The sequence below is a fragment of the Peromyscus leucopus genome, chromosome 6 (assembly GCF_004664715.2).
Source record: "Peromyscus leucopus breed LL Stock chromosome 6, UCI_PerLeu_2.1, whole genome shotgun sequence".
NCBI lineage: Eukaryota > Metazoa > Chordata > Mammalia > Rodentia > Cricetidae > Peromyscus > Peromyscus leucopus.
The window spans coordinates 88,071,329-88,094,543 of NC_051068.1; the positions used below are offsets into that span (position 1 = coordinate 88,071,329).

General features: G+C 34.2%; 1 protein-coding gene across 8 annotated transcripts in view; it reads left to right on the forward strand.

The window, feature by feature from the left end:
* The window catches only part of Col11a1 (collagen type XI alpha 1 chain), a 195,790-nt gene that overhangs the window by 166,882 nt on the left and 5,693 nt on the right, over positions 1-23,215 (forward strand). For all 8 annotated transcript variants that reach the window (XM_037207025.1, XM_037207028.1, XM_028895363.2 and 5 more), the window contains 10 exons: positions 6,427-6,480; positions 6,601-6,708; positions 7,225-7,278; positions 14,639-14,692; positions 15,553-15,660; positions 16,159-16,212; positions 16,313-16,348; positions 16,446-16,499; positions 17,941-18,190; positions 22,150-22,262. In XM_037207025.1, the coding sequence (XP_037062920.1) occupies positions 6,427-6,480; positions 6,601-6,708; positions 7,225-7,278; positions 14,639-14,692; positions 15,553-15,660; positions 16,159-16,212; positions 16,313-16,348; positions 16,446-16,499; positions 17,941-18,190; positions 22,150-22,262 (885 nt within the window). The remainder of the gene's footprint in view (positions 1-6,426; positions 6,481-6,600; positions 6,709-7,224; positions 7,279-14,638; positions 14,693-15,552; positions 15,661-16,158; positions 16,213-16,312; positions 16,349-16,445; positions 16,500-17,940; positions 18,191-22,149; positions 22,263-23,215) is intronic.

The following is a 23,215-nucleotide window of genomic DNA, read 5'->3' on the forward strand; positions in this document are numbered from 1 at the left end:
TCATTAACAGGGAGAGATTAAAATAAGAGTAGGAGAAAGCAGGCAAGCAAGATGATTAGGGGTGGGGAGGAACCTTTAGGGCAAAGCCTTCAGAGAAATTTCCCAAATTAAGTGACTTATTCAAACATTTCTAGAACTGACCCTTGCTAGAACACTTTCACCAAGGAGGTGTAAATAGCATGTTTAATGTCCAACAACAAGCCAGATTTTGACTATTAGGTCCTTTAGAGGTGGCAGAAAGTTTCACACTGTGTATTTTCAGTCTGAGATGGCCTATGTGTCCAGAATGAGTGGAGGATCTGAGTACTCGGATCAAAGGGGAAGATTTGTAAATCACAGCAGATGACTTCTTAAATCTCAGTTGCAGAGAAGGAGATCTGCAGTGGGGGAGGGGTTTGGCCTGAGTTCTTCATCTGAGAGATCCAGCCTCTTAGAATGACTAGCATCTTCAGAGACATGACCAATGGTTTAACAGTGCTTCTACACAATAACTGTACTAATTCTTCAGCGGGTTTATGGGATAGTTCAATACCTTACAAACTACTCTCTTTAGCCCACCTAGCATGTACAGTCTTCACTATGCATAATATAGATTTTATCAAAAGAAACATATCTTTTACCTTTATTTTGCCTGCATTGGAGGCAAAAGGAAAACAGACCAATAACTAATTGGCTGTAATGTTTTATAATGGGAGTTGAAATTACTAGTAACTGATATTACCACTTTTTCTGTGTGTTCTCATAGCTAATAGACTAATAGAATATTGATTAGAACATTATGTGTGACAATTATACTTAGAAACATCATTCATATAGATATTGAACAAGTAGGAAAATTAAGTTATAATATTGTAGCACATGTACCTTAGGTTATGAATTTGTAATATTTGGTAAAAAATTATACTTTCTTAAAGCACTGGAAAATCGTGCAACTTATATCAATGAGCCATGGAACTTCTTACACAATTTGTCTTTATAGTAAGTGTTCTCTGCCTGGCCTTTAATTCATGTATTTCTAAAATTGATTGTTGTAAAATCTTCTTCTTTGAGAAAGAGTAGACAGGATCCATACAGCTACAACAATAACCCAAAGTGTGATTCCACCAAAGTTCAACCATGGGGACTATTGAATGTAGCTGGAATTTTTTTAGTCCTGTCTTGTCCACAGTTAGGAAAACTCTCTCTCACCCACCAGTCCAGCAGTGGCTCAGACCCAACTGAGGAAACACACAGAGACTTAAATTGTTTATAAACTGTATGGCCGTGTAGGCTCCTTGTTATTTAGTTATTTTATCTTAAATTAACCCATTTTTATAAATCTATACCTTGTCACATGGCTTGTGGCTTTCCAGTATCTTACATGTTGGTACTCATGGCAGTGGCTGACAGCATCTCCTGACTCAGCCTTTCTGTTCCCAGAATTCTCATCTTTGCTTGTTCTGTCTATACTTCCTGTCTGGCTACTGGCCAATCAGCATTTTATTTATACAGAGCGATATCCACAACAAATGAATTTAAAGATTTTCTTAAATATAAGTATATATATATATATATATATATATATATAAAACTTAAATATAAGTATATATATATATATATATATATATATATATACACACACACACACAAACACACACACAAATACACAAATATTACCCAGCTCAGGTACTCTACAAGTTCAGTATATTCTCTTAACTGCTGAGGTATTTTTTTCCAGCCTAAACTAATGAGTTTTGGGGGGGCTTACTTACAGTGTGTGAGTCAACCCAGTGCAGCCACACTAGAAATTCTTCAGGTTAGATGAGGGATTCCTCATAGCTATGCATATGGAGTTACCCCCGCCCCCACCACCTCAGCACATGCACACACCTGTGTACTTCAGTACTTCCTGTTACTACTGGAAGTGAATTAGGGGAGAATGGCTTACAAATGGCTCTAAGCAACGAGACTCTCAGATAAGGCTTAAATAACCCTTCTTCCTCACTCTTTTCTCTGATGTTAACAGTCAACAGTCCCACTCATAGTGGTTTCTTCTAAGTAGACACTATCTGATGGAGATAGCGGCTGTTTTGTCTAGATTACTGTATTCTCCGACACTGAATGAAATAATTTTCCTTTTCTTCCTTTTCTTCCTCCCTCCTCCCTCCCTCCCTCCCTCTCTCTCTCTCTTTCTTTCTTTCTTTTTTATTCTTCTCTCATATATTACATCCCAACCACAGTTTCCCCAGACTCCTCCCCTCTTGGTCCCTTCCCCCTATCTCCTCTTTCCTCAGATTCACTCCTCCTCTATTTCTCTTCAGAAAAATGCAGGCTTTCAAGGGATATCAACCAAACATGGTATATTCAGTTACAATAAGACCAGGCACAAACCCTCATATTAAGGCTGGACAAGGCAACCGAGTAGAAGGAAAAAGATTCCCAAAGTAGGCAAAAGAATCAGAGATAGCTACCACTCCCATTGTTAGGAGGTACATGAGAACACCAAGCTAAACAGCCATAACCTATTTGTAAAGGACCTAGGTCAGACTCTTTCATGCTCCTTGTTTGTCAATGAAGTCTCTGTAAGCCCCATGAGTCCAGGTTAGTTGATTTGGTGGTCCATTTTCTTGTGGTGTCCTCAAGCTCCACCTGATCGTTGGCTGTGGCTCTTTGCATCTGTTCCCATTAGTTGCTGAATGAAGTCTCTCTGATGAATCTAGAAGTATAGCATAGTACCATTAGGAATCATTTCATTGACTTTATTATTATTATTATTATTATTATTATTATTATTATTCTGGTTGTGTTTGTTATTTCCTAGGTCTCTGAGCTAACCAGCTTCTGGTTCCTAGCAAGTAACAAAGAATAAAGTAATTTTAACATTATTATCTGAAAATTAAAATAGTAAATTGAATTTTGGATTTAGCTCATTGCCAAAGGCAAGCCTAAACTAAGAAAAATAAAACAAATGATATTTGTTTAATAGTAAATATTTCAAAAGTGAATTATTGCATATTTAAAAACTTAAAGGTCTAAAGAATTAAAAACTGAGCCTATTCATTATGGTGACATATATACATATATACATGTACATGATACCATATACATCTGTATTTTATGCTTATTATATTTGTGTACTCATAGCACATATGAATTAATATTTTGGAAAGATATGCTATTAATTTAAATTTCAAATAAAGACATTTACTTTTACAAATGCCCTTGAAAAGTTTCTATTATAATATATATGTATATGAGTAGATAATGTATGGTAATGCTAAAATAAATTATACATCCAATTAACATTTCTATTCATCAGTAAATGATACCTCTCAAAGTCATTATGTGAGCAAAATCTCAATTTAAATTGGGAACCACTGGCTGGGGAAATGGCTCAGTAGTTAAGTGCACTGCTGCTCTTCCAGAAGACATGAGATCAGTTCCCAGCATGTCCATCCAGCAACTCCCAACTGACTGTAACTCCAGCTCCAGATCTTCTGGTCTTGATGGAGTAACTGCAAATACATGTCATATACACCTACAGACAAACACATATACACATAAATAAAAAAATTTAAAAAATAATTCTAATTTTCCTGAAAAAAATCCCAAATTAGTGATGTTTTACTTTTAATTTTAAATACTCAAAATTTTAGTATTTAGCTTATGAAGAACTTGCAATTTTTAATGTCAAATGAATATTTCATTCACTTAATATGTATGTAAATATTTCCCAAGGTAGTTAATTTCACATTAAATTTAGCATAGTTTATTTTGTTAATATTTAAATAGTAGGGCCCTTCTGAATCTATGATTTCTTCCTTGATTTACAAGCTCCATTGCTCATGCATGCACCCTAGTACACTCACATTGTACATGCATCTCAGCAAACAACCTGCCAGCATCACCAGTAGGTCTCCGAAGAACATCATTTCCATGAATCCTGTGGTTTTGTGCTTGCACAAGAGCAATCAGAAAGTAAAGTGTTGATCACAAAAAACCTCTTATCTACCCACACTGTAAGATTCAGATCTGACAGAAAATTCCCTAGAAAGCCTTTCTTCCCCCTAAAATGGATCAAATATATATTTTATACATTGACCTCATCGTCATACAATTTATGTGCACTATTTTTATTAGCCTACTTTTCTGTCTTTGTGAGAAATTTTTGTATACTCCTATGGTTTTGACTTTATTTTGTAGTTATTTCATCATGTATAACCCAATTTGTTTTTTTTGTTTTTGTTTTTGTTTTTTGGGGTTTTGTTTTTGTTTTTGTTTTGTTTTTTGTTTGTTTGTTTGTTTTGGTTTTATTGGGGGTGTTTCCAAGACAGGGTTTCTCTGTGTAGCTTTGTGCCTTTCCTGGAACTCACCTGGTAGCCCAGGCGGGCCTCGAACTCACAGAGATCCTCCTGTCTCTGCCTCCCGAGTGCTGGGATTAAAGGTGTGCGCCACCACCGCCCGGCCGCATAGCCCAATTTGTATCATAAATAATATGTTTATATTTGAGAATAGAGTGGCAGAATGAACAAATTATAAGATCATATTGTAAACTATTAATAGTGGAAAGAAAATTGTATGATGTCTGTTTCTCATGAGTTAGGAAAATGTAGTAACGGTGACTTTTAGGGAAACTTAAGTAGTTTCTTTTATGCAAACATATGATAAACAACTGAAACCAGATTTCCCAGGAGATTTGAATGTATCTGTTTGTGTTTTACTATTACCAAACAGAAAGACAGTGTGACTTACAAGGAACAAAATCCACTTGGTTCACTGTGCAGGCTGGACAGTTCAACATCCACAGTCTACATTAGGGAAGCACTTCTTACCACATTAGCCTTGGCCTTCAGGAGCAAACCACAACAGAGGTATCCTGAGGAAAAGCTAACAGTAAGAAAGGAAAGGGAGAGCTCCAGAGGGAGGGAGGGAGGCAGAAAGAAGGAGCGAGAGGAAGAGAGAGAGGAAACTGATGCTCCAGGGAATTTTATTATTGCTATTTTCTGAATAATTGTCCTTGTGATATTTTAAAATATGCATTACACTGACTAAGGAAATAATACAATGTCTGCCTCAACATCATAATAGTAGGAAAAGTTAAAGCTGTGCTCAATGCAGATACTGCTGAATAAACAGATGTACTGCAACAGATCCTTCAGGATCTGCTTCTCTTTCTTAAAAAATAAGCCCTATGAGCACACCAAAGGCCTGCGCTTAAAGTATCTATTATGACTTTGCATATTACTGCCATCTTAAGGAATAGACCATAAAATTTCTACACATACTTTGAGGCACCTTGAATGTCCAACAATAAGTGAGTTTACAGTCCTATTATTGAAAAAATAAACGGCTAAAAATGTCTTCATTGACTATCACATCTAGAATGAGTCCATGGGACTAGATGAAATGATTGATACTTATTTAATTTGGTAAATACAGTGTTGAGAAATAACATGGAAGATAAGTTTGTATGCAGAGTAGAATACTTAGATAGCATCTAAACAAAAATTTTATCTCACGAAATAACACCATTGTATCTACCCTATCCAAGCTCCATATCCAATCTCTGTCAATAATTTTAAATATGATCACTGAGAAAATTGCAAGATGGAAAGCAATAGGAACTGGAGGGAATATAAAAAATTACTTATAGATCATTAGTTCCTTACCAAATCTTACTTTACATATGCTTTTCTGTGATATTTTGAGTATAATAATTTTTCATCTCTAGTCCTAGAGGTTAAAAATCAAATTATTTTTAATCTTACATGTTTGTGAATTAAATCTTTCCAGAAGAATGAAACTCCTTATATTGTTGATGTTCATGATTGCAAATTTTATTTTCTTTTGCTGGTGCATGATTCTAGAATGAATGATATTTAGGTGTTCTTAGAATGAGGCACTTCTGAAATATTCCTAAAGATAAAGATGCGAATAATGTTTGATATATTCAAGGCATTCTGAATAACTCAAAATTACAAAAAGTCTCTATTATTTGCACTTGTGGTGAGTACTTTGCATCAGCATTTTTTTTTTTGAGACTTGGTTTTACTCTGTAGCATTGGATGAACTGGAACTCATTGTATAGACTAGATTGGCCTCAAACTCACAGCAATCCACCTGCCTCTGCTTCCTGTGTACTGGGTTTAAAATTATGCGCCACTCTACCAAGCCCTTCATCAGCATGTTTGAGAAGCTGCCTTGGTACTGTCTATGTTGATATTATGTAGTGATCTGGGATTCCTTAGCCAGAGGTTTATCTTAAATGATCTAAACAGCAGTTTTTGCATGAAATTAGTGTTAAATTTCAACATTACGTTTTAAACAGAAAAGTAATATAAAACTATAATTTAGCAGTCTTATCAGCAGTTGCTGCATTTGCAGATAGCGCCTCAGCACTGTTTCTTTTAAGGTGGTACATCTCTCAATACAATTTTATATTTACAGGGTCCTCCTGGTGCTCCGGGTTCAGAAGGAAGGCAAGGAGAAAAAGGTGCTAAGGTAAAACATGTAGAAGAGATGTTATGCCGTCCGTGCATGGAAAGGTGTCCATGTCAACACATTAAATGATAACATGTGCCTATCTAAAGTAATGTACCCATATGTTTCATTTTCAAACAGGGAGAAGCTGGTGCTGAAGGGCCTCCTGGGAAAACTGGTCCTGTTGGACCTCAGGGTCCATCTGGAAAGCCTGGTCCTGAAGGTCTTCGAGGCATCCCTGGTCCTGTGGTGAGCATCTGTGTTAAGAGGGACTGCTATGAAAATTACTTTAAATTTCAATATCTATAAATTAAAATGCTTGTGAGATTGTTGCTTCATAACTTATATTATGCTTTATGGAAATCCAGTGTTTCTATAGATGTTACTAAGTGACAGTTTAAATAACTTAATAATACATTTAAAAATATTTAAGTATTTCAATTATTTTTTATTTTGTGGTAAAGTTCTAATTCACTAAAACAGAAGAAAACAAAGTGCTAAAGTCACAGTGATAAAAGATTTTGTATATATATCTTTGTATATATCTGTGGATTTGTATGTGTTTATATAACTATATGTACATGTATACATGAGTGTATGTGTATACACAGGAACAGAGAATTAAAGAAGAAAACAACCTTACAGTATTTGTGTGTTTTGAGGGGGTACAATTTACAGATGCAACTTCTTTTCTCTCTGTATATCCAACATTTAAAAGTAATAAATATTGTCTTGGTTAGCAAAGTTTCATTTTCTTTTATGTAGGGAGAACAAGGACTCCCTGGTGCTGCTGGTCAAGATGGGCCGCCTGGTCCGCTGGTGAGTGACATTTTTCATTATTTATAGAGGATTTCCTAAATAAAATTGTTTGTGAGCTAGAATTTGTGAGTGCTATCTTATGAAGAGGTTTCTACTTTTCCAGAGAGAATATTACACGTTCAAGGAGGAAAAAAAATAGCATGTTAAATATGCCACTTGGCCCAGAGAATATTCCTTCTTCGTGCCCCTTAGAAGAAAAACTATATTTTCTATTCTGAAGAAAATACTGTGAATGGTGCAAGCAGTTATTTTCTCAGTGCAGACAGTTCCCTAAAGTGCATGTGATTAAACTTCATTTCTGGGCCCTCACGTATAGAGAAACGTTGGCATACAAAAGTGATAGCTGCCCAGATAGATGGTTGTCCTTTTGAGATAAATAGGTTCAGAAACAGGACATTATCCTGGGCTCTAAAAGAGCATGTGATTGTTTTTATGATGAAGTTGGACAGTGAATTCCACATACAAACAGCGTGCTTCATAAAAGCACTAAAGCATGGGCTCCCCTCACATCTTATGGTCCAAAGTTGTTCTTGATACAATATGGACATGAAGTGATAGTGAAAACATGTCCTTTAAAATCATTGTTTACCAAGTCGCTTTCATTTACAAATTGACTCAATTGGTCCAGGTTTTTAAACATCGATTTTTACATAACTGTGTCTGAAATATTAATCAAAGAAGTAAACAGTATTCACAACAAGGGATATGATACAGTTTACTTTAAATAACCAAATTCTTTCTTAAAGTAATTTTAACTTTTATTGCATTTCTTTTATCCTAAACATAGTTTTTACTTAGGATATATACGTATGCAGCAAGCATAAAAATTGAACCACACTCTAATTATTTAGGTATTCCTTTTATTAAGGAAGCCACAAATAATATCATAGCCACAATAAAATTCATGTGTTAAAATCTTTTGAAACTCACACTGGAGAAGTTAGATTGCTTATTCAGTAACTGGATAACTGTTGTCAAGTCCTTAATTGACTTGATGCAGGAGATTACTAGTTATCTACTCTATACATAATCTCACTATCATAGAAATTGAACCCTGGATGAAGCTGGGTAAGCTCTAGGTCTGCATGGCTATTTAGGAAATATTCTCCTCTGATGTGGTAAAGTCCTAACTGCAGATTCAGAGTCTGGTAGGAAAATGCTTTCCCTAAATATCACCCTAAAATTTACCTGGGTTCTTTTTCTTCCCTGTAATGTTAGATTTTCCAATAAGCATTTTGACCTTTCAGCAGATGAAATAGAAGCACATTGCTGGAGATTTCCTTTAGCTAATGTTAAAAATAAAACCATCAGACACACCAGCTGATTAAAGTCTGCAAAATTTGTATTTCTAATGCTTAAGCAAATGTGAGTTTACAGTATAAGAAGGATGAACAATTCAAATCCTTTCTGGAAAACTGCAATGGTAAGCATTAGGGGGGGGCAACACACACGTACTCATTACCTGGCTGCTGGTTTCATTTGGGAATGTTATGATGTGAATATATTACATATAGCTTTTTCATAACTTCAATCAGTCTGATATCTGGAAAATGCTACTTAGTCCTCAGCAGAAGAGAGCAAGGAGAGAAGGCATCTGCAGAACGCCATATATAATGAGCTTTTCTACTCAGCTAAAAATGATTTATTTTAGAAGTAACATGTTTTAATCAGAGTGAGAGATATTATTACAGATACAGGTTAAACTCACCCACTCTCAAGGCAATCACATTGTTTAAATAAATTACCAATCTTATGTGCTTGTGGGATGACATTAGGATCCATGCTCCTTCTCCATCCAACCTCTATATTTCACAGGGAGAATAGTAAAGGCAGCTGGCCCTATGCCATAAAATGATATTAAGTTTAACTAAAGTTAACAGAGATGATATTTTCCTCCTAATGGGTTTTTATATTTATTAGATGAGCTCTTTGTAAAGCATTTACAAAACTAATGGATAGCAATACCACTGAATAAAGAATTATCAAATGAAGGAAATAATTATAACTATTTCTAAATGATCAGCGTTACATTTTCAGTGAGTGTGACTAATTAGTACCTAAAATCACATTTATGTATAGCTAATACTCTGAATTAGAAGTTGCTGACAAGGCAAATGAAATTATTCTTAGAGCAGCTACAATGTAGCTCAGTGAGTCCCAGGCAAGCAGAGGATGTCATTCTCAGATCACTTGTGTGTTCGCTTCCATTTACTAAGAAAGCAGAGAGGCTTAAGTGAGGATAAATTATGTGGGAGATGAGACTAAAATATTTGAAAGTTCGGACAGGCTTGCATTGGATTTAAAAATTAGTCCGTGTGAAATGTATATGAATATTTCTTTATTCAAATTATGTTTTCTTCCTAGCTACAAAGACATTCACACTTACATCCAAGACTATGTAGGTAGATCTCCACAACTAACTCCCTATAAAGTCTTTTCTTCTTGAAGCTGCCTAAAACTTCCTATACAGAAATGTTTGACCACAGATCTTATCAGAGCGTTCCTGTTTTGTCTTCTTAAAAACCACCACCACCACCACCACACCAACAGCAACAACAAAAACTTCTGTTTTTTAACTTCATTTTGAAATGGGTAATATCTTTACATAGTCTAGGTTGGCCTTATTTTGCTATGTAGCTCAGAGTAGCTTTGATTTGAGACCTTGCCTCAGACCCCAGGTACTATATTTCAAAAGTGACTCTTTGTGCTCAGCTATAAAACTAAGTTTTTGTGATAATGTGTAACTTAAATCTCTGTGTATCTTCTCTGTATCTCTCTCTCTCTCTCTCTCTCTCTCTCTCTCTCTCTATACTATATCTATATCTATCTATATATATATATATAGATATAGATATCAACACACATACACACAGTTAAAATTACTCCACAGAATTCAAAACAAATACATAGCAGATATGAATCTAACAGAAAACTGAAAAGACAACGATGAGACTGTGTTGTTTTGTAAGTAGAATTACCTCTTGAGCAATCAAGAAGTCTTAAATGGGCGTGTCTCAAAAAACAAAGAATGTTGAATAAATTCAGATGTCCATTTTAAGATCACAGTTAACATTGTTAAATAATTTAAACAGCAAGTTTACAAGCATAATTAATGTTATAGTAGTTGTAAAATTTTTGTTACATATTTTTTATATTAAGCACCTACTCATTTCAGTGATAGTGTAAAACTACTCAGTTTTATTTTCTGTCAATTTTAATATCATAAATATCTTTTTTTCAGAAAATTATAAATACCTGACAGCATCAATTTTTAAGCCTACAAACCTAAAGAAAAGGGAGATGGGATACTGAATCATAGTTTAATTTGTTTTCTTTGATGTTTCACATAAACTCTGTAAGAGGGTTGCAATACGTGGCATTCTGTAGTGATTAAATGTGTAGATATTTGATTTTTTTTAATTTAGCACTACTTCTTACTATTATCATCTGAGCCACATTTGGGGTGTACAGTTCTCTTAAAACCCAATGCTCTACAGTTGTGAATTGTAGGTCAAGGCAGATATTTCACAGGGCATAACAGTTCAGGGTGGAGTATTCCCTTGTATATTTTGAATGTTTATGAATGCATGGTTGCTGTTTTTCTTTTCTCTTTATTGCTTATGAATTATGTATTTCCCAAAGGGCTTTCCATTTACAATATCCTGAAGAGGAAATAACCAAGAATAAACACTTGGAATCATATTTTTCTATGCAGAGTTTAATCTCTTCCATACAAAAAGAGAGAGAGATCTATAACTGTGTTCACTGTCATAACATTACTAATTTTTGTTTCCAGTCACTGAAAACATAAGTCTGATTTGGATTAACAATATCCTATCCATCATGGTTTGTAATTTTCTAGGATCTTATTAATTTAGAATAATGTTCTTTACCTCTAAACTCCTTCATGAACAGTATTTATAGAAAAATTTAAAAATGAATTTAACATTCAATTTCTAATACATTTCTTCTTAAACATGAGGAATTATATTTGTTAGCATTTCCACTCAGTTACAATGGAGTAAGAAATTTGTGATAACATTTGCATTGTGCTTTGCTATTTATTTAGGGAGATTTTAAGCTAGATTCCTCTTTCATTATGTTAACATTAACATATTTTTATTTTTAAATATGGTGAATAATCTCAGGAGTGGAAGGTCTTGGACTTGGACTTGTGTGACTTTAACAGTGGTTGAGCTGTGGGTGCCCAGTGATTGTGCACGTCATTTTCCTTCTGATAGAACAATTTTTTATAAATCATCTCATGGGCCTGATAGACTGAATATAAAATGAGAAAGGAAGAAATACGGCCCCTTTTCATAGTTTCAATGTATAGACAATGTGCTGACTTTTGACTGGCATGTGTCAGGTTTAATCAGGACTCTTAGTGGTTTCTGCTACTTGAACACATGTGTGGTCCTTTATTGCAATCGTCTTTGTTAGAACTGCTTATTCATACTTTTATACCTCTTCCTTCTAACACTGAGTGTGCCACTTATGCCAGTGTTCCCGCGAGATCGGTTATGTAGTGATTTCTCTGACCCATGTACATTGTTTCTTTAAACATGTGCTGCTGGGGGCTCATGTAAAGCCATTTTAAAAGTGGGCTATATTGTTTGGGGAGTCACTTGGACTTCTGACAAACCATTTGAAAAGTGCTTAATTTTGACTGAGATTTTGTTATTCTGTGGTTCATTTGGGTTATCATAGTCAAACTAAGTGCCTAACTCATACACACACACACACACACACACACACACACACACACACACACACACACACACGAAGTGAGAGAGAATTGGTAAGATATAGGTGATATGAAGTGGGAAACAGAGTAACAGATAATGAGCTCCAATGAGGAGGAGGGAGATCAGTACCATCAGTACCGAAGGAGGAGAGGGGACAAATAACGCCAAAGAAACCTCAAGGAATCAAATAAATAATCCTTTCCTTCAACCCCACTCCTGACAGCATCTGTTTTCTCAACAGTTTCACTTTCAGTAGTTCAGAAAATATGCAGATTTTTTTACTAAGTCAAACTGTTCATAACAATGTCTGAATTTTAAATTTGAGAACACCCCGTTTGTATATAAGGTTTATCCCATGCTTATCAATTTGAACATCTCTATGATGTAAGCTGTTAGTTGCTAACATGATGTCACACTCTTCTTGGAATATTTACTTAAATAGATAAATGTCATAGTTTTGTGCTATGAAATGTTAACATTTTGAATGAGATAAATTAGTATGGAAGAAGTACTTTTCTTTATATTTCAATTCCTGTCTCTAAAGTAGAATATTTAGTTTAGAAATTATACTTGATATGCATTTTGGGAAGTATAAAAGAAAAGGCTAATAGTATTCATTGTTAAAACAGTTTCAAAAGTTGAAGAATTTGGGAGAGGCCTTCAATAAATGATTAGGAATGAACTCCAATTACTTAAGTGATGAAGAAAACCCTACATTTTATGTGTGTTCTTTGCACTGTAATGGAAGAAGAAAATAATGTTGGGTCAAGTCTATAGACTTTAGGTCGACTCCTTGTATTTTCCTATCAGGTTTGTAAGCTCATATCTGCTTCTTTGTTTAAAAAAGGAATTGTATTACATTGATTATTTCCAAAACTCTGGTGGTTTCTAAGGCTTACAATAATTTATAGCAAAACTGAAGCATACCATTCCTCTTGACTTTGTCATGTAGCAACCTCATTGATATATTGGCCCTGTGACCTTCCAACCCAATGCATTCACTTGATCTTTCTAGAGTCCTTAGTTTGCAAGCTTTTTAATCACAATAAACTTTTAAGGCAAAGAAAAATAGTCAAGTATCAATATTCTAAAATATAGATGCATTCAGAGCACTCTATTACAATTTGCTAAAACCATTTCTGGCTCACAAGTAAGAAATTCCAATTAAGATTTGAGAAGTTTCTACATTTCTTTTTATTCCTTAATTCTGTTCAGTAAATTCTTATAATGAATATTGTTTTCACTCATTCTCCTGTCTGATATGCATGAGCCTTTTCTTTCTTTAAGTTTTTGGAATCTGATTCAGTGCACTTCCTTTGTGACTCACCTTTAATGATTTGCTAAATTGCCTTGCCATTCTTTAACATTTATTGCATTACCTTGCTGAGTAACACTATCTTCTCCTTGGTGATTTTCACCACTCTGAGAAGTAGTTCAATAGGCTAAGAGAATGTTGGGCTTTTTCAGATTCCTGGATTTGAATTGCATGCCAGTTCTTATAACTTAAGTGACTCTTCCTAACATGTTAACAGGATGAAAAAACTACTTCGTTATTATTGCTGTGAATATTGAAGATGTAGGATTAAATTATTTGGGGATCATTGACGATCTTAGTATATCTTTCTCTCCAGAGATCACAGTATATTTGCTTATATTTAAGAGTATAAACAGAACTTGAAGTAAGAATTCAGAGACTTAGCAATAGCCTTTATGATTTCAAGTTAGTATACCAGAAGTCATCTTTTAATTCTCCACAGGATTAGTTACCATTCCTAGTCATCCCAATATACTTGTTACTCAAATATAACAACATAATATTTATCTAATTTTTTCTGTGTTTTCAAATGTCTCTTGATTATTAAAATCTTGAATGATTTTTTAATTTTACTGAAAATATTGGAACCTTTAAAATTAGAGTTTATCATAGAAGTATTTATGCATATATAATTTGTAAATCTATTCTGCTTCAATTATTATAACTAATAATTTATGATTTCTTCTCAGATGAGAATTCATATGTTTTATCATTTCAAATTATATAGTCAAAATTAACAGTATTATGATTACTCACTAACTCCATGATATTTTAAGACCATGAATTTCTCTACAGTCTAACAAATTTCTCTAACAAATGCAATAACACTAATCATAAGTAGCCTTGACTGAACTCTGTATTTCAAAAAAAGAAAAAAAAAAACCTGCTCTACAACTCAAAATGTGAATTTTTAATGCATAGCCTTTTTTGGACATTGAGACACAATACTTGCGAGAAGCAACTTGGAAAAAGAAGGACTTATTTTAGCTCTAAGGTGCAATGCAGGGAAGACATAGTGACTGGAACCAGCTACTGTCTCGAATGCAGAATCTTGTGGCAGCAGGCTCAAATAAGGGAGGCTGAACAGGGAGCCGAGATGAGTCTATAGCCTATAGCCTTCCTGTCCATCCCTACAGTTCTGTTGTGCGCACTAGGCCTAGAGTGAAGAGTTCTGTAGCCTTCCAGAAGAACACCAGCAAATGGAAACAGAATCAAACACAGGCTCTGGTGGGGGATGTTTCACGTTCAAGCTGTAATGCCCATCCTCAATACATTTATTTATTTTCTGTGCATTCAGGGACCTCCTGGTTTACCTGGTCTCAAAGGTGACCCTGGCTCTAAGGGTGAAAAGGTAAGACTAAAAGAATGTGTTATTAGAACTTTGTAACAGTAATAGCAAATGTGATAACTTTCTCAGTCACTTAAAAGGCATTTTCAAACCCTACCACTGTCATTCTGATCATGGGTAAAGACAACAATTCTCAGATTCTCAAATGTATTTAGAGTAGAAAAATATGCAGATAGTGTGAGAAAAATGCTCCAGCATAAGTGCTGTTTCCTTTCAAGGATCCATTTTAGAAACTGTATGGAGATAGCATATGTTTATGCTAAATAACCCCCCCTCGCCCGCAAATAGACTGAATAGCAGTGACCATTTTTATGATTTTAAACATGAAAATAAACATTTTAAGCCAAAAATGTTTTTCAAGTAATAATATGTTCTTCCAGAATTTATATTGTTTTACCACATAAGAAAACTGAGCCATTTGTGTAATGGAATTAGTATGGTTTGGATGGTTTTTATATCTCCAGAACTCTTCTAAGGACAAAACAGCCCTTGAAAAATAGGAAACATTTCATATTAAATGAGATGCTCACTAAAATAATGAATTCTCTGGTTTTTATGTTTCCAATACTCCATTTGGACATTATTTTTTTAAGTTTATCACAAATGAAGCACTAATGATTATTATTCTTTTTCTTAGAAAATTCTTTATCAGTAATACTCCTGCTCTTGTGAGCAGTAAATGGTCTGTTATATGAGATGGAGGTTCTGAACTTTAAATTTCATACAGAAGTGATATTAAAAAAATTCCTCCATTCTTTGATGATATTATGTTTCATGAATTTAATAATTAAATATTTTATGACTAGAATTTAATCATGGCTATAACGCATATTACTGAAGTTTGTTTACTTTCTTTTCTATAGGGACACCCTGGTTTAATTGGATTGATTGGTCCTCCTGGAGAACAAGGGGAAAAAGGTGACAGAGGACTCCCTGGGACTCAAGGTTCCCCAGGAGCCAAAGGGGATGGGGTGAGTACAGTGCAGACGGTTCTCCCCTTCATTATATCAGCACCAAAATAGCTACACAATCGCACATTTTTTCATCATAATCATTGCAGTGCTTTAGGGCACTCTTATTGTATTCTGCTTTAACCCATGCTGTTTTTTAAATAGTTTAATAAATTAAAAATATGATTTGTGTTAAAGTAATAAAAGATACAATGCTGTAGAAGTTTGCACATACTATTCTTGAATACACATCACATGCAAACCATGTTTTGAGAGCTATAGGGATGCCAAAATGTATGTCCATATGGTTTTCATGGTAGAACCATAATGTGAAAGGCCTATATTGCAATGAATGGCAAAAAGTTTGGATTACCACAAAAAAAAGAGTCTCTTTTATTCATAATGGAAGATTCTTAGATATTTTTAAGTTTTCAGAGCTTTGTAATGGATGTGGCAAAACATGAAAATGAAATGAACTGAGAACGTAATTACGTTTGTTTGATGCTGTTTCTCTCCTAGGGCATCCCAGGTCCTGCTGGTCCCATAGGCCCTCCTGGTCCTCCAGGATTACCAGTAAGTTCAATAGAAAAGAAACATGAGGTAAAATGACAATCATGTCAGTGCAATCTATAGTCTACACTTCTACCTGGGTATTTGTCTTTGTGTTTTCTAGGGTCCTGCTGGCCCGAAGGGTAACAAAGGATCTTCTGTAAGTGCCTTTCTAATTTCCATAGAATGCTCCATTATATGAAAGCCTGTTGGATTTCCTTCTCACTTCATAGATTTTCCTGTTTGCTTTCTAACAGGGACCTACTGGCCAGAAGGGTGACAGTGGTCTTCCAGGGCCTCCTGGGCCTCCAGTAAGTGTATATTAGCAAGAAAAATACTCTATTAATAGGTAAATGGGTGCAGGTAATTGTTTCTATGGATTTTCATAACAAAGGGAAAAACAAATTCTGCCTAACACATTGATTTTGTAGGAAAATGCAACTAGTTCCCTTAGGTAATCAATCTACATGTCAAGATTCATGTTTTAATTGCTATCACTCCTAAATATAAAGATTTTTTAATTGTATACTATTATAAACATCAAATTTTCAAGATACACATCCTGGCCACATGAAATTAACAGAATATACACCCACAGAAATGTATTTATAACTGACTCCAGTTATAAAGATGAAAACTCAGATCCCACAGTGTTTTTTCCTACTGCGTATGGTGATAGCGATACATGAAACAATAATAGTAAGTTCCATTGATTAGCAGTGACATTTCCCAAGGTGTTAGTATTAAAGTGTAGACCTATATATAAAAAAATCATATGCTCTTTTTCTGCTCAAGTGTCTCCAACTGTTTGTGTATTGCTTTAGTCAGACCACAGGGCCGAAGCTCAGCAGGCTGCCACTGTGGAGGCTTGGAATCCTAAAACAAAGTCTCACAGGCTTGGTTTCCTCTGAAAGCTGTGGGGAAAGGAGCTATTTTGAACTTCTAAGCTTATCTATGACATCCTTTTCCTACTCTTTCTACTTGCCCAGACCTGTGTTTCTGGGACCATTTTTTCTTTTTTTTTTTCATATGAACATCAGCATAATGCACTAGACCTCCCAAAGTGATTTCATCTTATTTAATTATATCTTTAATCATTCAAGTTATGAGAAAGATTTCATTCTGAATTATTGAGCTTCAGGTCAGAAATACCATATGTACATTTATGTTGGGCCCAAATTAACCAGTGATGATATGGATTAACAGTTTGGTGTGGTTGTACTCTCACATAAGGGTAAATTCAAGTTGACAGCATTTACTTCCAGAATAATACAGAATAATATAAACCTATACATATTTGAATATGATATGGGGCAGATATTTTCAGTACTTCAGAAGCTATTACTGAATAAAATAGAAAAAAATTTAGATAAACTAAGAGCTTTGTACCAGTGTTCAAATACCCAGAAATTCTGATATCTAGTTGTGGTAATGCTGTATAAGTCAAGAGTAATTTAATAAGTAACAGAGTGACCTATATAACATGTCAGCAAATTTCCAAAATATGTTAATTTACAGATTGTGTACCAGCAATGATCTGATTTGTATACCTACCGCAATATCTCTACTATGATCTTTTAAAAGAACTTACATAAATATATGTCTAAAAATCTTTTCATATATTAGGTATTGTTAGTTTAGCTACTGATAGCTAACCCAAATAATTCCTAAAAAGAATATAATAAGTAGTAAGTAAATTCACAGAATATCCTATTTTCTGAAATGATGATGTTGATATCCATCCCCTTTCAGGGTCCTCCTGGAGAAGTGATCCAGCCCTTACCTATCTTGTCACCCAAGAAGACAAGAAGACACACTGAAAGCATTCAGGCCGATGTAGGGGATAATATACTTGATTATGCAGATGGAATGGAGGAAATATTTGGTTCCCTCAATTCTCTGAAACAAGACATTGAACACATGAAATTTCCCATGGGCACACAGACTAATCCAGCACGAACATGTAAAGACCTGCAACTTAGCCATCCTGACTTCCCAGATGGTATGTCAACAAAGACTAAGTGAATGCCCTGAGTTACTCAGCCACTGAAGTGCCTTGTCAGCTCATTCATTTTTGTTAATATAATTAATAATGTCTCTAAATGAAACTAAACCAAATAACTATTACTTTCAGCCTTGTAGATGGAAAAAATAACTTATTTATCCCATGCAGTCCAAGAAATGCTTTGGAAAATCCTATGCAATATCATGTTTCATTAAACTTTGACAAGATTATTTTTGGATACTTATCATTAGCACAGATATATTTGACCATAAAAATGGCTAACAGCATAATATTATATGTGCACAAACATGCATGCAACTACATTTATTTCTAACTTACTGACTTAATGTTAACGACTAATCTTATATTAAAATGATGGCATTAATATTAACTAATACAGATATGTTAATATGATTTAGTGCATTAATCTGAATAATATTTATAAGTTAAGTAGCTTAACAGCTGAATATTTGATCCATGGAATTAGCAAATACAATATGTAAAAATCATAATGACTTGTGGCAAAAATTTAGTTTTCAGAGCTGGAGGGCATTAAGAACAGAGGATGCTCTTACAAAGGAGCTGGGCTCAGTTCTCAGCACACACAGGATAGCTTACAGCTGCCTGTAATTCCAGTTCCAGAGGATACTTGGAACTTCTTCTGACCTCCACAGGAATCAGCATGCATAAATTGTACATACATACATTCAGACAAAACAACCATAGACATAAAATAAAACTAAATTTCTTTTTAACATCATTTTCCATTGATGCACATGTAGCCAGACAGCTACAACCAGTTCACTTAATAGTAATAATTCTTTACTGTGCATACCTGTAATGCCTTGTGTCTCTCCTGTCTGAGGTATAATCAGTTTTGGATTTAATAAATAATTTGTAAAGTCATCTAATTAGTAAATTATTGAGTGGTAAATACCCAAATTCTCGGTCTTTCACATTATTCTGAAGTATGCCCATCTGTCTTTTAGTCATAGAAAATTATTATTTTGCATGATTGATTTCAAATTAATATTAAAATCCATGTATATATTACTCAGTATTTCCAGAAAAGTCAAATATAATTCACAAGTAGCCCTATAAAAGAAAACCATCATAAAACCTTATTATCTTAAACACAGTTCATTAACACTAAAACATAGTAATTGGATCCTGCATAAATGGGTATCCATGATTCTTAAATCAGTATTTACTTCAAAAGATATATTAGGTCCACTTAATAAAGAGATTTTTACTTTTAACTGGTATCATATAAGTAAAAAGGTGGTGTGATTTAGCTTAACAATATGCTAGAAAATTGCTCTCCCTATTCTGTTTAAAATCAGTGACAATTAATAGGTTCCTGTTTGGTTCAGAGGACACCGAAATGATTATAAATGAATGTGACTATGCCATGCATGTTATACACCTCAGAAATCAATAAATGATTTAATCATGCAAAACTAATCACTAGGTGTAAAAATAAGAACCTCTGTTTAGTTATGAACCATGCATGATGTAGAAGTAGAGCTGAAATGAAAAATACTGTAAATTCCAGAAATATTGAGCTCCCTGTGGGCTATACTTTCCAATAATTTCTGTATAGAACCCCACTTCATTAATACTTTTGAGCACTAATTAAATGAGATTATCTTTATTTGTTACATATTTATGAGCATTACATACATTATTAAGAAGCGATTCTAACTACAGGTACTCATATTTGAATATAAAACTAATGGCCTGGAAATGATCCTCTAACTAGGATAGTTAGATAGGAAAGCACGAGATAGCATATTATGATATTTGTTATGAAAATACTATGCATGTATTGCAATAAGAAGATGGGTCTACTTGGGTTAAAGCAATGCTAGTAACTTTGAAGATTTTATTTTTTCTGAAACCATAAAGAGGTCACCAGTCATGCTAAGAATCAAAAGATTATTCCAGGAATTCTGCGGCAAACATTGGAAAAACTATGATGAAGCAAGACCCTAATATTTTTTAAACCCCCCAAAATAACTCACTAAGACTAATCAGTGGTGAACAGCCAGCTAAGTGATATGTAGCAAATTAAAAGAACACAAAACAGTGTCAATGAAAGCTGGCTAAGGAGCTGATAGACTATTCTAGAGAAAAAAAAAGATTATTTTGAAATTTACAGATAAAATAGTCTTAACTGAGAGACAAATTGAACATAGTACCTATGAGATATGAAACCATTAACATTCTAATGTTTTTATTTATTCTTTGTATGCTTGGGTATTTTGCATATATATTTGTGCATCACATGCATACCTGATGCCACAGAGGCCAGAAGAGGGCAATGGATGCCTTGGGACTGGAGTTACAGAAGGTTGTGTACCTCCATGTGGATGTTGAGAAATGAACTGAGATCATCTGGAAGAGCAGCCAGTGCTCTTAAGTGCTGAGCCACCTCTCCAGCCCTGATACTCAACCACTTTCCTGAACAAATATATCTTAAGAATTCATCCATTAATATATAATTATGAAGGATATTTAAGGACACTGTTAAAGGATGGGAAGAATTAATACAAATTGAAAGAATTGATACAAATTTGTTGTCTATGTGGTTCAAAATTATATATCCCTAAAAGTATACATGATATTAAAGATGGTGTGAGTTCTAAAATCATGGATTATTTTTGTTTACTTGTATGGTTTTCTTAATAATCTTGACTTGTGTCATATGTGAATGTACTGATGATGTGGTCAGAAAAAAATGTGAATATTTTTGTTACTTAAGGTATTTCAGCTACATGAAAAAATATAGAAGCCATTGAAATTTATAGAACTTCACCTAGTTATATGAAGTATTAGATAATATAGAACTAGGCGATACTATATTTTTCAGTGTCCCAATACTAAATGATCAATTTGAGTTTTTTAAGTTTTAAAGGGGACTAGAGTGGTGGCTCAGTGGGTTAATCTGCTGCATAAGCATAAGAATGTGACTTTTGAACTCCTTAAGTGCTGGTTATGGATGCACACATCTATAATCTAATTTTTGCAGGAGAGGAGTCAAGAGGATCCCGGGAGCTCACTAGCCAGCTCCAGGTTCAGTGAGAGACTCTGTCTCAAACAAAAGATGGAGAGATAGAAGAAAACACACATTTGTCATTGTCCTCCACCCACATGCACATACATGTGCAGATACAAATGCACACACATTACAAACACATACACAAATCGCTTAACTTCATAATCAGCGGATTGCTGTAATTCAAATCAACATTCCAACTGAAGTAGCAACCTAAGCATGGCAGGAAGAGAACAAAGGAATTACCACATACCTAATTTATCTTCTAATAACTCTGAGGGAAAATGCATTGTTGTTTAGTGAAAGAATAATGTTATGTGACTCTCCTTATTTACCATCTGCACTCACAGAACACCAAATAATAGTCGTTAACATGTTCAAGTTTGTGCTACAACATTTCAATAATGGTCTTAATAGCAGAAAGCAGTTCGTCTTAGGATGCCATTCAAAAAAGAATTGAATTTACCTAAGTTTCACTATAAAGTAAGGTTAAAACCCCAGTGAAATGTAGATCAATCACCTTCTTTTATTACACATGAAAATTTGTTGATTACAGAACTGAAAATACTAAAAAGTGATGATACAGTTGTGATTTGGGCTCAAGTGCACCTGATTCTAATTCAAAATGAAGTTTTCTTGTGCATGGATAAGTGTAATGTTCATAGTTGAAAGGGTTACATTTGAACTGAACCCTAAGTATGACAGGAATAAGTATTAAAATGATTATTTCAGAATGACTTTTAGGCTCTCTACAAAGATTTGAATCAAAAGAGACATAAAATAACTCTGCTCAAATATACACTGATATATGCCCAAAAAGCATGAAATTTCATATTTAATGCATTTCATTTTGATATTGTTGGCTTTCTATATGAGATATTATTGTTTTAACTTCTAGGTGAATATTGGATTGATCCTAACCAAGGTTGTTCAGGAGATTCCTTCAAAGTTTACTGTAATTTCACAGCTGGTGGTGAGACATGCATCTATCCAGACAAAAAATCTGAGGGAGTAAGTACCAATCTGTTTGGTGGTGGATGTTGACAGTTCCTGCCATGTTTTTGCAATATTGAACTAAACAGGAAAATTATACTGTCGTCTTTTCATTTATCTGCTTTTCTTACAGGGTAATTAGAACGTTTCATTTGCATAAACATGAATAAGGCACCAAACTGATGTTCACGGTTTACAGACACTTCTTTCCTTTATTTTTTACCCAGATGTATTCTTTAAGCACCTGCTTGCTCTCAAAAATTCTATAGCTTTCCATGACACAGCACAGCTGAATCTCAGATCTTAGAGTGTGTATGGTATTCTCTGCCCTATTATTACATGATAGAACTTGCAGCTGCATATTATGCTCAAAGTGCAAATTTTTGTAAAATATTAATCTCTTCTTTAAGTGAACATATGACAACTTTACAGAAATTTTGAACATTTACTCTCACCAAAGAAATTCCTTGATTTTTACCTCACAGTATTTGCACATTTGAGGTGTATCTGATACAGGCAGATACTCAGTATGAAGAAGTGTATTCAACTGACATCATTATATTTTTCTGGTATTTTATAAGTAGAAGAATTTTTTTATTCAGTTAATAAATCTCATTTTTCTTAGTAAGCAGTATGAGCAAAAAGAAGAATGAAAACTACTTCAGATAAGTTGCCTAACTTTACATGTGGGAAATCTTTTTTTGAGAAGAAAAGTTAATTCTATGATTTGAGACTGTTTGATGGGGCAGGCTCTTCTCTTGGAAAGATGTAAGACGTCTTACTTACATGAGACATAAGACATCACTTACATAATTTCAGTTCCCTAATAACCTGTAACATTCTTTTTGAGTTAGTCTCCCCCTTTTCTTTATTTTCAGGCAGAAAATCTATCAAGAAGCAAATGGCTCCATCTTCCTTCCATGAAATTCATAGGCTCTAGCTTGAAGTTTGCTCAGATCTCATTTTGTAGG